General features: G+C 37.7%; 1 protein-coding gene across 1 annotated transcript in view; it reads left to right on the forward strand.

The window, feature by feature from the left end:
• LOC124865881 (MDM2 binding protein) overlaps positions 1–15,810 on the forward strand; it is a 28,848-nt gene that overhangs the window by 888 nt on the left and 12,150 nt on the right. Inside the window, exons 3-13 of the mRNA XM_047361374.1 lie at positions 64–137; positions 317–465; positions 721–779; positions 1,573–1,717; positions 2,010–2,124; positions 6,211–6,321; positions 8,692–8,786; positions 10,579–10,645; positions 10,868–10,985; positions 11,344–11,520; positions 15,352–15,465. Of these exons, the coding sequence (XP_047217330.1) occupies positions 64–137; positions 317–465; positions 721–779; positions 1,573–1,717; positions 2,010–2,124; positions 6,211–6,321; positions 8,692–8,786; positions 10,579–10,645; positions 10,868–10,985; positions 11,344–11,520; positions 15,352–15,465 (1,224 nt within the window). The remainder of the gene's footprint in view (positions 1–63; positions 138–316; positions 466–720; positions 780–1,572; positions 1,718–2,009; positions 2,125–6,210; positions 6,322–8,691; positions 8,787–10,578; positions 10,646–10,867; positions 10,986–11,343; positions 11,521–15,351; positions 15,466–15,810) is intronic.

Here is a 15,810-nt window from a genome sequence, read left to right on the forward strand (position 1 = left end):
AACTGTGGGTATCATGAATTTATAAGTATGTTGTTTTTACACCACGGTCTTTCATTTTCTCAGCTTGTTCTCTTAGTAGCAGCCCAACAACTCCAAGGTGGTACTTTGCTGTTCAGGTGTGCCGAGGAGCAACGCAAGTGAGAAAATAAGAACATTTAAAACAATTCTTCAGAGATTAAATTTTTACAATTTTAAACAAATATTGTTCAATTAGTTAATGGAACACTGATTTAACATAGTTATAGTTCCCCAGTCAGATAGATGTATTCTTACATATATGCGTTTTATCTTTAAGTCTGTTTCACTTGTTCTGCAGTTTTGCAGCTCTGATTGGGAAGAGTTGGGAACAAACCACCAGAAAACAGAGTCTGAGGAGGAGAGCCTTACTACACCTGAGGAATGTCTGACCTCTCTGAGTAACCAAGAGGTAGCAGACCAAAAAGATGACCAGCCAGCACTGGCAGAGTAAGGGCTGATAGTATTCTCTGTGCTTGTATATTGTATTTTGACAGAACATCAGCGTGTATTTCTTTTTCTTCTTGAGTTTTCCTTTATAACTAATTCATAAAATAAGTCTATGCGTTTTACCTTTTAAATGTGATTATATTTATTGAAATTGAAAAACATCTTTAGTTAGATTTTGTGTATTTATAAAATACAAGTCATTAAGTAATTCACCGGGACATTTAAAGCTGAAGCATGAAAACTTTTGTCAAACAGGTTGTTAGTAGAGGCTGCAGACGGACTTCATCAGCTGACAGACCAGCTGCCTCCACCAGGTAAACAAACAACAGAACACTCTTTCTTTAGATTCAGTACCTTTATGATATTACAGTGTTGGTTACCTTTGTGAACACTTTTTTGTCTTTTGTGTTGATTATCATTTCTTTAAGATTTATTTTAATAATTAAGAAAACCGTCTGTATGTCTGTGAGGCTCTTTATGAAACAATTTTACAGGCCTCTTCCCACATGTCTTATGATTATTTCCTCACTATTGTTTAGAGTTTATATATGATAACAGAAGATATTTACTGTGGGGTAAATTTTCTCCTAGCTAAAAGCTGCCATCAAAAGGAATCTAAAACTCTCTGCCCAGGCTGCAAACCTCAAACATTTGGACTTAGTGGTTTGCAGTTGAGAGTAAAGTGGCTGGGATGAAAGACAGGTTTGGAAAAAATGGATTGTTCCCTTTTCTGCAGTAATGAAGGCACTGCTCCGGTCTGTTGTGGTGAAGATAAAACCGAGCCAAAAAGCAAAGCTCTCAGTTTTACCAGTCTGTCCGTGTTCTGACCTCCACCTGTGGTCATGAGATATGAATTAAAATCGAAAGCACAAGATACCAAATACAAGCGTCTCAAAAGCTCTACAGAAATACACAAGCTGCCACCCTCTAGTATTGTTTGCCCATAGTAGCTGGTATCCTGTATGGCTGTCTGTATTTGCTTTTAATTATTCCAATTCTAAAATAAAAAAAATGTGTCAGTGTTGAAACTCTGAATTTTGGCTTGAAAAAGTGTAATAATAAAAATGACCTTTTGAAAAGGAGGCTGATCTTTTTTCTCTATCTTAGGAAAAGCCTTGCTGGATGTTCTGCTTCTGACCTGGGCTGAGAAGTCCCCTTCAGTTAAAGACCTGCTGTCTCTGCTGGGAGCCCTGAAACACATGGCCTGCTGGCATGCTGCAAAGATCAATATTGTCACACAGAACATTAATGGGTGAGGAGGCAACAATTACACAAAACATAAGATTTCTCTGTCTAAGTGAAGAAAAAACATTAAAGCAATACAGAATGTTTAAATATATGTATCTATAACTGTTGCTGGGATAAACCTGGGATTCTTACAAATAAATTGTTTACATCTCCACTTTACCACTAGGGGGAGTTAGATGAGTAAAAATCAGCACGTGTAGCCAACTGTTACCTTAATTGACTAATAGTATGTTCAGTATTTGTATACATGTAAGCTAACCGAGGTCAATAAGGATGTCTTATTTCCTCTTTTCCAGGTGGGAGAAGGTAGCATCCTGTCTGAACGCTGGTCTGATCGAGTCTGCCGACCCGCTCAACTGGATCGACCATAGGGAACTGTGGAGGGGAGGCCTGGTTATCAGAGAAAAGAAGGTGAGTGTTGGGGATTTTTGGTTTGTGCTGTTTGTGAAGGAGATATAAAGATGATTGAAACCAATAATATAAAGAAGAAACATACTTGAAAAGAAAACCAGAACTACTGGGTCATTTTTAATTAGGCTAAACATACAAACAATTTATTTATTCATGTGTTCTATTTTTAAATAAATGCCATTTTTTTTGTTCCCTTTTTAAACTTTTAATGGCCTTTACAAATATGTCATAATCTTTTTAGCCAGGTTTTCCAAAATGAAGTTGCTGTCATGAAATTGTTGCATGAATATTGTATATTTTGTTTCCTCTTGACTGGAAAAGCCGCAAAGACGTAAACAGCACATTAAAAAAACGTACTTTGTTCCCCTCCATAGTTTTAAGAGAAAGACAAAGATAGCAACATTAAACAATAAGGAAATTTCTTTTTAAAAATAATTTATTTCAGATTTTACCTGTTGTTATTGATGTAGACTGTAGCATTATTTGGCCAAAACAACGTGACAGTTACCAACACAGTAGAGTGGGTGGTAATGATTCAGAGCTCTGGTCGAGGTATCCAAACGGAGCGCCTCATTAAAGAAATGGAAGAATAACATTTTAAAAATAGGTGATAAAACAATATTTTCTTCATCTCTTCTAACTGAAGAGAGAATCTAGAGTGTCGTGGAAAGGTATTTGGCCCCTTATAGATGTTTTTGCTGTTTTGTCACACTTAAATGTTTCAGGGCATCAAGCAGGTGTTATTATCAGCAAAAGATTGTTTGGTTTATTAAGGAAAAAATCAACACAAATCATCCATCTATTGTGAAAGAGAAATTGTCATTAACCACGTTTGGTTCAGATTTGTTAGCCACACTCTGACTTTAACCTGTATAATCAAGAAACCCCTAAACAGAACCTATCTGGTAACATCAATTAGGTTTAATGATCTCCAGAGCCAAGACATCATTCCCAAATCTAATGAAATTCAAGAAGAGATGAGAAATAAATTGTTGACATCTATAAATCTGGAAGTGGCTACACAGTCATGTAAGGCTATGGGGTTCCACTCAACCACAGTGAGAATCATTATCCACAAATGGAGTAAAAATGTAACAACGGGGAACCTTTCTAGGAGAGCTGGTCTGCCAGAAGTACTCCAAGAACGCCTTGATGACTCATCCAGGAGGTCAAAAAGGAACCCAGATCTAGTAAAGCACTGCAGTCCACACTGGAGAGTCCACAACTGAATGGCTAAAAAACCCAAATGAAGGCTTTGAAATGGGCTAGTTAAAGTATCCACTTTAATCTGACGGAGATGCTTTGGCATCAGCCTTCAACAGGCCGATAATGCTTAAACCTTACAAGCCTTCTGAATAACAATTCTGCAACAAAGAATGGGGCAAAGTTTCTCTTCAGTGATTTAAAAGACCTACTGTCAGGATTAATAAAGTATTTTTGAATTGAATTCAATTGAATTTAATGGCGGTTGTTGGATTTAGGGATCAATGACTTTAACTCATAGGGTCAAGTTGGTGTGGCGGCATCTTTTCTGAATAAATGAAAACATCTGAAAACTGCAGCTTGTCTGTCTTCAGGTAATCCTTGTATGATATTGAAATTTGTGTTTTTATTTGAAACTGAAACATTCAAATGTGACAAAGAGAATAAATTTGTAAGGGGAAAATACTTTTTCAGAAGAAGAGATGCGTTACACTCAGGTTAAAGACTGGAAGTATACCTCAGTTTTCGTTGACGTGTCCTTTCATACCAAATCACTCATGTAGTGAGACCCGCCCACAGGGTACATTTTTACACGTCGTCGCCTTGTATGTCTCTCCCTTGGGAGGCCAGGGGTCTTTTAGTGCTGCTGAATGAATCTAGAGTAATCACTGCAGGTCATCGGGAGGTCATGGTCAAAGTCTACATTGACGTTGTCATTGTGTCCTCTTTAACTCCCTCTTCTATGCGGCATTCCTTTTTCCTGCCATATTTTGTCTCGTTTACTCTTAGTGTTTCTTTCCAGTTTTTTTTTAAATCTTGAATTTCTCAGATAAAATTTACAATCAGTTTTTTTTTAATTATACTTGTTTTTTTTTTTCTGAAAATGCAATACTAGGTTGTTTTAAAGCACTTTCAGTCATTTTAACATGTTATGTATTTTCAGTGCTAGCAGAGAGCTCAAAGTTTCTTTTAACACCACCAACAGCCTTGTGATTGTTACATTATCATTATTATTTAGGATAATCTATCCTAAATAATAATGTATCATTATTATTTAGGATAATCTATCCTAAATAATAATGTATCATTATTATTTAGGATAATCTATCCTAAATGCTTGGCAGCGATTTTGGGGCTTGGAGTAAAAAAAAAATGGTTTTTCCTCATTTAATGTTTAAACACATAAATTTAAACTGATGAAGCAACATTCTCTGAACTCTTAACAGCGTATTAAGTTCAGATCTTTTTTTAAAGGTTTATTTTTCTGACTTTGGGACTCTGCCCTGTTTACACGACAACATTTTTCGATGAAAAAGCTTAGCTACGTTTCTACTGCTTGTTTACTCGTCAACGGCGCACGTTTTCTCTGAAAATGGCACGATTTGACAACGTGGTCCCAGAGTGTGACGTTTTGAAAACGTCCCAGTCTCTGGTTTCATGTAGACAGGAAAAACTGAATCTTTCTGTGTGAGGAATCCCTGGCATATGCACAGTATGAGTGCGATCAGTAGAAACACAACGGCTGCCGACCAGTTTAAAACCCACGGACAACGAAGATGTCAAAAATAACAATGAAGGATTGCAGAGTACTAACTTGTGCTGCTCTCTTATTGACCTAATGACGGTTTTCCAACTGAGTGCTCATTTTCTGCCCTGTTTTATAAGCAGGAAGTGTTTGCGCATGTTGCTGAGTCTGAAAGAACTGCCTACTAGTGGCGTGACACCATTTTTATGTTGGTGCTAGTGTTGTGTGCACGAATATGGTAATTAAAACGTCGTCGTGTTGATGTGTTAACAGAAACAGAAAAACAGTCCCGTTTTCAGTGGATCGTTGTCGTGTGAACAGGACCTGAGTTTGATGGGAAAACTGCATCCTTGCAAGTGATTCCCCCTCTAATTTATAGTGACGTAAACGTGTTTTAGAAATGGCTGATGGAGATCATTGAGTGGTTCAGCAAGTTTATTGAAATATTGTGCCATTAGTCACTTTATGACTCTACTGCTAATATGGAATATTTGCTGCCATAAAAGCTTCGAGACGTCAAGGCGCGGGTAAATAAACATCTGAGAGCGATCTGGAACACCTCGTACTCGGATGCTCTTTTGCCCAGGCTTGATGTTGGGTGGAGGAACTGTGGACTGGGCTTGTTTACCATCAAAGCCATAAGATACCATGACATTGGTGTCTTCAATTTGGAGCCTGGATGGACACCTTTTGAGTCATTAGTGTCCACTCTGATCGTTTTGCAAAGATGTTTATGTACTGGTAGATGGTAAGTGTCAATGTAACATTACTGGTAAACACTAGGATGCGAGATGGCACTGTAAAAACATCAGCAGCCGTGCTCACTTGCCAGAGTTTGAATTGCGTCAGATGATTCATCCATATCCCAGCTGGATATATCTCCGCCATTCCTGTTCTGTCTGTTTAGCTGAGAGTCTGCTGAGGCAAGCATCCTGCTTCTCCTTTACTAAAGTGACCTTTTCTGAGTTGCTGCCTTCAGAAGTAAGTGGGCTCCAGCTGCCTCTTGCTAAAAGGTACACAGTTGGAGAGAGGTAGAACACAGAGGGAGTCTCTACAGAAAGCTTGTTTTAAAAGAAACCTCACCACTTCAATGACTTGTACTGCTAGTATTTGTGTGTGTGTTGGTCTTCGTGCTCGCAACTGAACTGCCATGTCGCAGTTGCATAACATGGTGTTTGCAAAAATGTGTAACAAGCACCTAATAAACAAAATTATTTAGAGGGATATCAGTAACTATAAGGGATTATATTGATGTGGTCTGTGTAAAACAGCAATTAATTTCCAACTGGAGCTGTGCTTGTTAAGAGAGCTTGTTAGTAATTTAAAATTGTCTTCCTTCCCATGTGTGTTTGCCTCAGTATGAATCAGAGCTTCGCTTTGATGGCTTTTCCCTGCGTGCTCCGGTGAATCAGATATCAGACTCTGGTCTCTTCCAAGCTCCTACCACAGATCACAAACTAAACTCTGAGGTAAGTCTCACTGAACCACATTTCTGCATCAATGACCTTTTTAGCGCTGATGTGATATTAAATACAAGAACTTAGATAACCCTGAAATGAAGCTGTTGTGTCTCAAGTGATTTCTCTTCCTATCTGAATCCAAATTAAAAAAAATTATTTTTATTAAAAGTGCATTGAGACCTGAACGTTTTTGGGTGGACATATTGTAATGTTTAATACTAAGGAGGTTTGGTTTCTTCATCTTAAGTCTAGAGAAGGTTATTATTAATGTGATGAGCAGATAGCTCCTGAATCCCTGTCCTGTCTGCTCCTAGGACCTTGTTTGACCTCATCTTACCTCCCAGGTCTTAGCAGAATGGAGTCCATGCACTTTTCTCTCCTAATGGTTTCTGATGGCTACAAGGAGTTGAGGTCAAAATGGTCCCTTTCCTGTTGGCCTTTAATCGCGCAGTGGAACCTGTAACATTGAGGCAGTTGAATCAAATCGATTTTATCAACCAACCAACCAAAAAAAATAAATAAAAAGTACCGACCTCTATTTTCCCTCATGGCCATTCAGCCAGAAAATTACATTTTTATTATATACATTCAGGCCTGTGTCCCTGGGGTCTAAAGAGGGAAATTTTTCTCCCATCCACCTTTTGTTCGCTCTGTCAGATTCTACACATTCTTTGACGTGTTTTATTATTATTTTTTCCTTGTTGATCCTCATTTGTTTTGAACTCTGAAAGTCACAATGTACTTTCAGTTAGTGATTCTCGTGAATGCTCAGCTTGGAAACAGTGAAGCTGAATCCAGTTGGTATTATGCATGTATGACAAAATGACACTATATTCTAACAACTACCAATTAGTGCCTGAAGTACCTTCACCTTAGATAACAGTCAGGTCTGTGCGATGTGAAGTCCCAACGTGAACAAACTAACGCGCAGTTTCTTTGAGCGATATTTGTTGTAGTTGTTACAAAACAAGTGAGAGCAAATCTGTCAGAGAAACGCATACAAATGTTTTTGCTTCTCATTAAACTGCAACACTTAACCCACATTTCAGTTTGCCTCTGCAGCTCAGACATGAACTGTATCTGCAGAGATTTGGCCAAGCTCATTAAACAGAACCATTACTGTTGCAGCAAACGGCCGTTATACTTCTAATGTTTGCTGTCTATGGACAATATGCACTTTTAAAGAGCTTTAGTTGTACAGTTTGTTGTTTTTGTTTTGGAATGTGTTTTGTAACAATTACATTACAAGTATCTCTGATTTAAAAAAAAAAATAAAACGATCTAAAATGAAACTCATTACTTCTTTCGATATGACTATTTATCTCAGGGAATCTTCTAAGAATTAATTTGTACATGTATGTTCATTTTATTCGTTCGTTGGTGTGTGAGAGTGTCTGTCTGTTCTAAATATTAAAACCACTTCAACGTTTGGATGTGTCTAGGTGTTTGTTGCGTACGCAGCTTATTCACTTGTCCGTGGAGAATAAAACAGAAAGCGTCTGTCTGTGATCTCATCAGAGAAACAGATGGCAAACATTGTTTTGGCATAATAAAATAAAAAAAACAAGACAACAAAAAAAGAGTGATAACAATCATATATTGGCACCACTTGGGAAAATGACTTTAAAATAACCTGCTCAAAAACACTTGCATACAGGTTTATTAACTTTACTGACACAAGAAATATTTTGCTTCCTTTTTTCTTTACCTGGCATCATGATGAATGTGCGTTAATGTTCACATACATTCACACTCAGGTGTGGTCATCCTCAGTGGGGAGTCCACACAACAGAGTTGGACTTGTGGTTAAATATAGTCAAACAAGTGTGACTCTTGTGGACCCTCCTCCTGAACCAGGTTCAGGGTGTAGCAGAGTTGGAGGTGCGAGGACTTGGCAGGTTGATTTCTGGTGGCAGAAACCAGTTTTAGGGGTATAGTACATCAGTTCACTGCTGGTGAAAAGGCCCAGTGTGTGCAGGAGCTTTAGAGATACCAGCTGGATCTATTTTAGTTGGCCTCAGCAAGTTGGACATTGCCAACACTGTATACAGGGGGGGACGGGGTGACCTCAACTTCACCAGCTAGTCACATGGAGGACTGTGTACCTTGAAGTTCTTCTCAACACAGTTGTACTGTGTCTTGGAAGTAGATGTTGAAAAGCATGGGGTTTTACAACAGCTCTGTTTCAGCAAGGCTCTGTGGGTTCCAGCGATGTTACCTGGCTGTTTCTTAACGTACCATCACTCCTCTACATACTGCAATTTGTGGTTTTACGCTTCTGCTATTCAGATGTGTGTATTTAAAAATACATTTTCTGTCTTTTTATGTATTTCTTTAGATTTTCTTCACACTCATCTTGTATCTATGATGGTTTTGCAGGTCTTCCATTACTACGCTCCAGTTTTGGACTTGGTTCAGCTGGTTGATCTTTCAGACCTGCCTGCCTTTCTGATGTCCAACACTCAGTTTGAGTTGTATCCTTCCTAACGTGTCTGTGTGCAGATGTCTAACACTGATCTTATGTCATTTCCCCGTACAGTCATGGTAAAGGTCCACACATGATTATGTTTTCAATTTTAAGGTGTCAAAAATCAGGACAAAAAAAACAAAACTGGGTTGTCTTAATGAGACAACTAGATGAATATAATGGGAGTTAAACATAATACTCTTATAATGCATTGTGCTATTATTAGTATGGTATTGTATGTTCCTGCATGGCAGCATCTTCATGAGTTAAAAGCCAGAAATGAAAAGCAGTCGCCAGTCCACCCAGTCAACCCAACTATGAACCTCACAAGTCCTCCTCCCCCAACCATTTTGACAGCTCAATTTCTGACCTGTTCTGGTAGGGTTCTCATGGGAAGTGTTTGCTGCCTTTGGGTCTGTTTAGGAGCCACAAGGTTTTGGCAGACCGCAACCATTGAACTAACCTCAGCATCCAGTGTGTTACAAAGAATCCACGTATTAGTAGGAATATGGTTTTGTTGGGAATCAAGGCCATTTTCCAAAATTTGTTATTGTTCTTTATCAGGTACTGTATATTTTATTTCAGTCACTTGACTATGCTAGCTCATTATTAACCTTTTGATGCACAACTTATGTACACCTCTTCTAATGCCTAACATGGGTCAAAAAGGCCCCAAATTTGTTTCCTGTTATTTCATGCTGGCTTGTTGTGTCTTTGCTCCATCTTTGAAAAACCATGGGCATTGCAATGATTTATGAAATACCTTTCTTTTGATGCACCATCTAATTATTTCATGTTTGCCTTTCATAATTTAGTTAAAGAAACAGTTTTTGCATCGGTAACTTAAGTAGCAAATGGCCAAGACTGGTTTATTTGACATGGAATCTAAAATCCAACCATTTTGTTTCTTTTTATTTAAATTTCTTTGCTTTTTATGCTGTTCTACCATTTTGCTTATTGAGCTGTAAAAAAATAAAAATAAATAACATACACCATATGAAACACTAGAAAGCCAGTGTGCTAAAACTTGTACATTCGTTTCTGTGTTGCTCTGTATACGTTTACCTCTGTCTGATTCGACAGCTCATTTACTGGACAATATCTGCCCAAGGTTCTTCTGAACCATCTCTTCTAGGTGCCTGTACGAACAGCTCCATATATTGTATAATACGACCAAGCGTCTCACATCAATGGCAAATTTTGATCCATGTGTCCACGCTTGAAGTAGAAACACAAAAAGTTCAGCTTGTTCATAAGTTTGGGAAGGAAAAATGACAATGATGATTTCTGGTAAACCAGCCATTTATAATAAATTACTTGTATGTCATACAACACATAATATAAACATTTTCACTCATCTTGTGCATTAGAATTGTCATGATACAAAAAAAAAAATACCACAAGGCTGTATGAAAACAAGGTAATTGAAGATTAGGTCAAAATATTGGGTCTCTTTTGAACCATGTTGGGCATCAAATAGTTAATGATCTGGTGCTAGAAATACTAAGAAGAAGGCAGTTTTAGTTGCTTGTTTTTAAGCAAATAGAAGTGGTCTCTTTAGTTGTTGAAACTGCTGCATAAGAAAGCCTGAGCATTAGTTTGTTAGTTGGTGTCATCAGCCCCTGTGTAATGCTTAGCTTCAGTGCAATGCTTTGGTTGTTACTATGATTTAGATTAGCAGCTGCAGCTGATAACATACATGTTAAGTACCTATAGTTAAAATAAATCACAGTTACTTCTGATTAGGTCTTTTTTTCTTTGCCTGAGTTTTGCACAGTTCCTTTACAACAAATAACAAGAGGCCTGTCTGGGAAGTCACTCAGACCTCAGCTTCTCTTGGACCAGCTAAGGGCTCTTCGTGGAAAGGTATTTCTTGCTGTCTGTGCTGTGTACATACATTTTTTTAAAACATGTTTTTTTTTTCATATATTTTTATGTCCAGCCTTGTAAATAAATGAAATCCATTTAATTCCATTCACAAATTTTTCTTAAAAACCAGAATAAGATCGAGAAGAAACATTTTACCTGCCATTCGAAGGATGGGGTCTGCGAGATCTCATGTTTATTTGATTTTGCTTCTGTTTCCAGGTTGGAGCTTTGTTCAGCCTGTCTTGTATTATTACTCCCATCGCCCAGCCTCCACCCAGCCAGCTAAGCTCCCAGCACTGGAAAGAGTGTTTATCCTGCACACCAAAGTCCTTTCTTGGTATGACTTTGTATTTTTAAGCTGTAAAATAAATGACTTGCAGAACCTGAGATGACAGCCGCTACACTGAATTCTTGAGGTACTTTATTAGGAATTCAGCCTAGGAGGGTGAAATACTAAATTATTGTGGAAACTAAAACAGAAAGGCCAGGTATATCTAAAAACAGACCAAGGTGTGAAATAAATGATTACTTTCACCTTGAATACATTTAAATTTGTACAGCAAAACTGAAATTACTTATTAAAAATTTTTAATGAGAAGCTCCTCCAAAGCGGGGGATGTCTGGATAAAACATAAAAAAATATCTAAAACATTTATTTTCTTTGATTTGACTCCATATATCATCTTATCCTGCAGTGCCTGATGTTGAGGTCAAAGGTGAGAGTGCTGTCTACTTCCTGTTGGTCCAGGGAACAGATGATGTTGGCTCTCGTACCTGCAGGGTCAGGATGATGCATTCATACAGTCAACTCAATGGAGCTGCTGCTATGGCAACTATCTCTAGCTTGCTAAGGGAGAAGCCTCTTTCATCAGGTATTTTATATGATAAGGTTGTTGAGGTTTTTTTGTGTCAAGCAAATTTACTGAAATGTTGAACTTCATGTGTATTTATTTCATGCTCTTTGCCTCTTCAGTTTGAATTCATTAATTGAACAGACAGGGTTAGTTTGCTGGCTAAGTCATTGAATAGAATGAGTAAATGGTCCCGACTCATGTATCTTATTTAAATCCCTGATCCCACAAAGATCTTCACTGTTTCTCATTCATCCATTCAACGCACAGCACTTTGCATGGTACAATTTCTGCTCTCTAAGTAGAGCACATTTTGTTCTCACTCAGCACTCTTCTTTACACACTAAGTTGAGACGCACTGATCAGATATCTTGGGGCAGATTTCAGATCATTAACGAGTTTGTAGTTCTGACCTGCCAACGCAGATTTTCACCAATTTTCAATTCTCTTTAAAAACCATAAATATATAAAGAAATTGACCTTTTTTAACTGCTTTATGGATTGAAAACTTAGCAGTCTTAGCAGTTAAAGGTTTATTGCAAATGAAAAAATGTTCTTTAAAATACAGCTCAAAGAAACAGAAAAACAAATTGTACAGAGCAAGAAGAAGCTGCCTTTTTTCTCATGAACCTAATGATATTTGTTGCAGCAGAGCTTTAAAGTGATGTAATGGTTCCTCTGGCTTGGTAAAACATTTTCAATGCTATTCTGGTTGGTCTCTAGTTGTTATTCTTGTCTTTTTAGTTATTTGTTTTATTTGCATATTTTGTGCCTGTCTTGTATTTGATTGTGATGCTATACAGATCCAAGCTATTTAATGCGTGCGCCTCAGCACCATTAAACATCAGGGTTCTTGGGTGCGGCGTGTGGCGTAGCGGTAGAGTGGACGACCCATATATGGAGGCCTCAGTCCTCCAAGCAGGCGTCCCGGGTTAGAGTCCCGACACGTGACCTCTGCTGCATGTTCCCCCTCTCTCCACCCCATTCCTGTCTGTCTACTTTGAAAAAAAAAAAATTTGAATAAAAGCCACTAGTGCCACAAAATATATAAAAAAAGAGGGTTCTCCCTCAAAGGGCTTTCAGAAGATTAAATTATGATAATGCTTAATTCAGTAAGCATTTTCTTTTGGCACACTTCATCCTGTGTAAGTGAACTACCGTATATCAGAAAATATGTATTTTTTTTATCCTACAGGATCATTTTAAATTAGCAGCTGTTGGACTGTTAAATCACTTTTATCTCTTTCATTGTAATTATACAGGAGGATTAGGGAGCCTTGCTGTCATGATGGATCATAATTATTTGGGCTTTTAGGACCCTGTGTGTGTGAAAGAGATACGTTTGTGTTATAATAATAATAATGTTTTTTTTTAAGAGATGCCTGTCTCTCCCAACAAACTTGTAAGAATGAAGGTAATTTGATATTTTGGGCTTAACCATCAGCATATTGGGGGGAAATAGGAGGATCAGCCTTCTTACTGAAAAACAAGCATTTCAAACGGAGCCATCGACGACTTGTGCTGAAGAGTTGCGCTGTACTCAGATTTAAAGTGCATTTTATCAGTATTTGCAGCTTTATGAATATCCAGTAGTCATTTGTTTATTGCACTGTTGTGTAAAAGCTCTGAAAGTGCCAAATGTCTAACCTTTATTAACGTGGAGGCACCATGATGGTTGCAGAAGACAGTTGCCACTGCTCTGCATCTGGACTCCACAGATTACTTTATTAAAGCCACAGGTCCCTCCTTTTGTTTCTCAGAGCACAAGTTATGTTTGCTGTTATTATTTTTGTCATTTTGACAATATAATAGGAAAAAGGGTTAAATAAGAACTATTCAGAGAGAGTTTGACAGTAAGAAGTAGAAGAGTGATGGTGTAGATGGATGGTCTAGTTTGGTGTGGTTATGAGTAACTAAAAAAGTGGACACGTAAGAAAGTGAGGCTACAAACGGTGCCTTTTTTAAAATAAGCATTTATTTGCTTGCAAAATAAAAGTCTTAAGTCATTTCTGTGTGCCATGCCATTTTTTTTGTGAGATGTGGCCAGATTCCCATCTCCAGGTTTTGTAAAACTTGACCCGGCACTTGAAGAACTGTAATAAGCATGGTTGAAAATATTTCTTTCTAGCCAATTTCTCACAATGGGTGTAGGAGCAGCCTCTATAATACAGCGTTTTACTCATTTAAAACAAAGCATTTATTATTTGTAGTTGACCATTTAATTTGCCTTTAGTGCCTTATATTAGCTTAACTAACTGTCAGGGGTGGGTAGAGTAGCTAAAAGTAAAATGAGCGTTACTTCATCTTATTGTTACTCAAGAAGAAGTAAAAAAGCATTTGGTAGGAAAAGCTACACAAGTTCTGAGTACTTGAGTAATAAAATAAAAAATGAGAAAAAAATCACATCATTCAGGCAGAAGAAACACACTTCTCCAAATGTCAGTTTTCATAACATTTTTCAACCAGTAATTATAGTAGGTAAGGTAATACATGTCAGAAGAGTGCAAAGTACTTCCAGTGACGATGCTGTTAAATGCATCTTCACTTGATCTCCAAATGTCGCAACAGGCAGCATATAGAAAATAACATTAGGACAATGAGGCTTGTTTAAAAACCAAAGGTCTCACCAGATAAGATGTGTTTAAAATGTGCTTGTTCTTCATTCAGTGAAGTAACTCGAGGAGGGCACTCAAGTAAGAGTAGCGTTACTTAAAAATTATATTTAAGTACATATTGTTCAAAACGTTACTCAAGTAAATGTAACTATTTAGTACCCACCTCTGCTACCTGTGAGCATCCGTCTTCTTTTGTATTTTGTTGAGAATGCAAACTCTCAGCTTGGAGATTCCCAAAAAGCAGCCAGTATTTCCAGGCCCAGTATGTACCATTACAGACTGGGGTATAAGACTTAAAAGACTGAAACAAAGCAACTTTGTTGTAATATGTTCAGCCTTCCTGGTATCTGCTGAAGTCTGCTCATTTGTTTCTTGGCCAATTTGGCAAAATGGTACAACTTGACACACTGTGACAGACGATTTATTTTTCCTACCTTGAAAATCAGGTATGAAACGACCCCCCTGGAATAGAACAGAGTGGCCCAGCACTGAAATGGCCGGCACTTGCCAAAGTCTAACTCTGTTGTAGCAACCTGAATGAACAAGAGATTCCATAGGAAATCCATATGGCCGTTATGTTGACATATATCACTTCAGGAAGCACTATTACAGACCATGTAGGCCCTTGCATGGACTGGGTATTCTCTGATGGCTATGGTCTTTTTCAGTAGGATAGTGCACCCTGCCACAAAGAAAAAAAGACTTCAGCAATGGTTTTTAGGAGCACAAGTTTGAAGTGATAAATTACCTCCATATTCCCCAGCTCTAAAACCAATCCAGTTAATGTCCTGGACAAGTCCAGTCCATAGAGGCCACACCTTGCAACGTAAAGGATCTGCTGTTAAAATCGTCGTGTCTGAAATCACAACACACCTTCAGTTGGAGTTTACGCCTTGATGGGTCAGGTCAGCTTTGGCAGCAAAGAGGTGAACCAACTTATTAGATAGGTGCGTTATAATTTTATGCCTAATTAATTTATCTTTTATTCTGGTCTATATGGCATTAAACATTTCCTAATCTGACAAGATTGTATTTTTTCACCATCAGTTCTACTTGACCAAAACCAATGAAAAACGTTTGCATAGGCAATCGAAGGCATAAGTCTATTATTGACCAGATGTAACAAAATAAAAATATACCCCTTTATTTACTGTTAAGAATGCAAAACATAATCTACAGTTGCATCTATTATTATATCCCTTTTCTTTAATTTCCTGTTTATTTTCTCTTTGATTAGGAGAAGGCGACGGCAACTTCCTCCATCCTCCGGCGTGTCTCCAGGGAGATTCCCTAATGAAGAGGGAAAGAAAGGTGGCCCAGGTTCAGGCAATGGTTCTCAAAGAATGTCTTAGTAAGTGAAACACTTAAACAAATCAATTATCCTGTAGAGGAGCAATGTAACCAGTGATCAGATAAGAGATGCAGCTTTTATCTAATATCAAAAACAAGCTTATTTAAATCAGTGTATTAATACAGAACTCACCAATACTCGGAATGTTGAATCTGACAGAACCAGACAGAATTATTTAAATGTTTGATCCAGACCAACTGATGTGTATCTTTTCATTAGCAATTCTGGCCAATAAAAAAATATTTAAATCACAGTTTGAATTTATTCCCCAACATCAAATATCCAATATAATTTGAGATCATATTTGTATGAAACATTCTTTTGCTACCATTTTGCAAATAGTAA

This window comes from Girardinichthys multiradiatus, chromosome 3 (genome assembly GCF_021462225.1).
Source record: "Girardinichthys multiradiatus isolate DD_20200921_A chromosome 3, DD_fGirMul_XY1, whole genome shotgun sequence".
NCBI classification, from domain to species: domain Eukaryota; kingdom Metazoa; phylum Chordata; class Actinopteri; order Cyprinodontiformes; family Goodeidae; genus Girardinichthys; species Girardinichthys multiradiatus.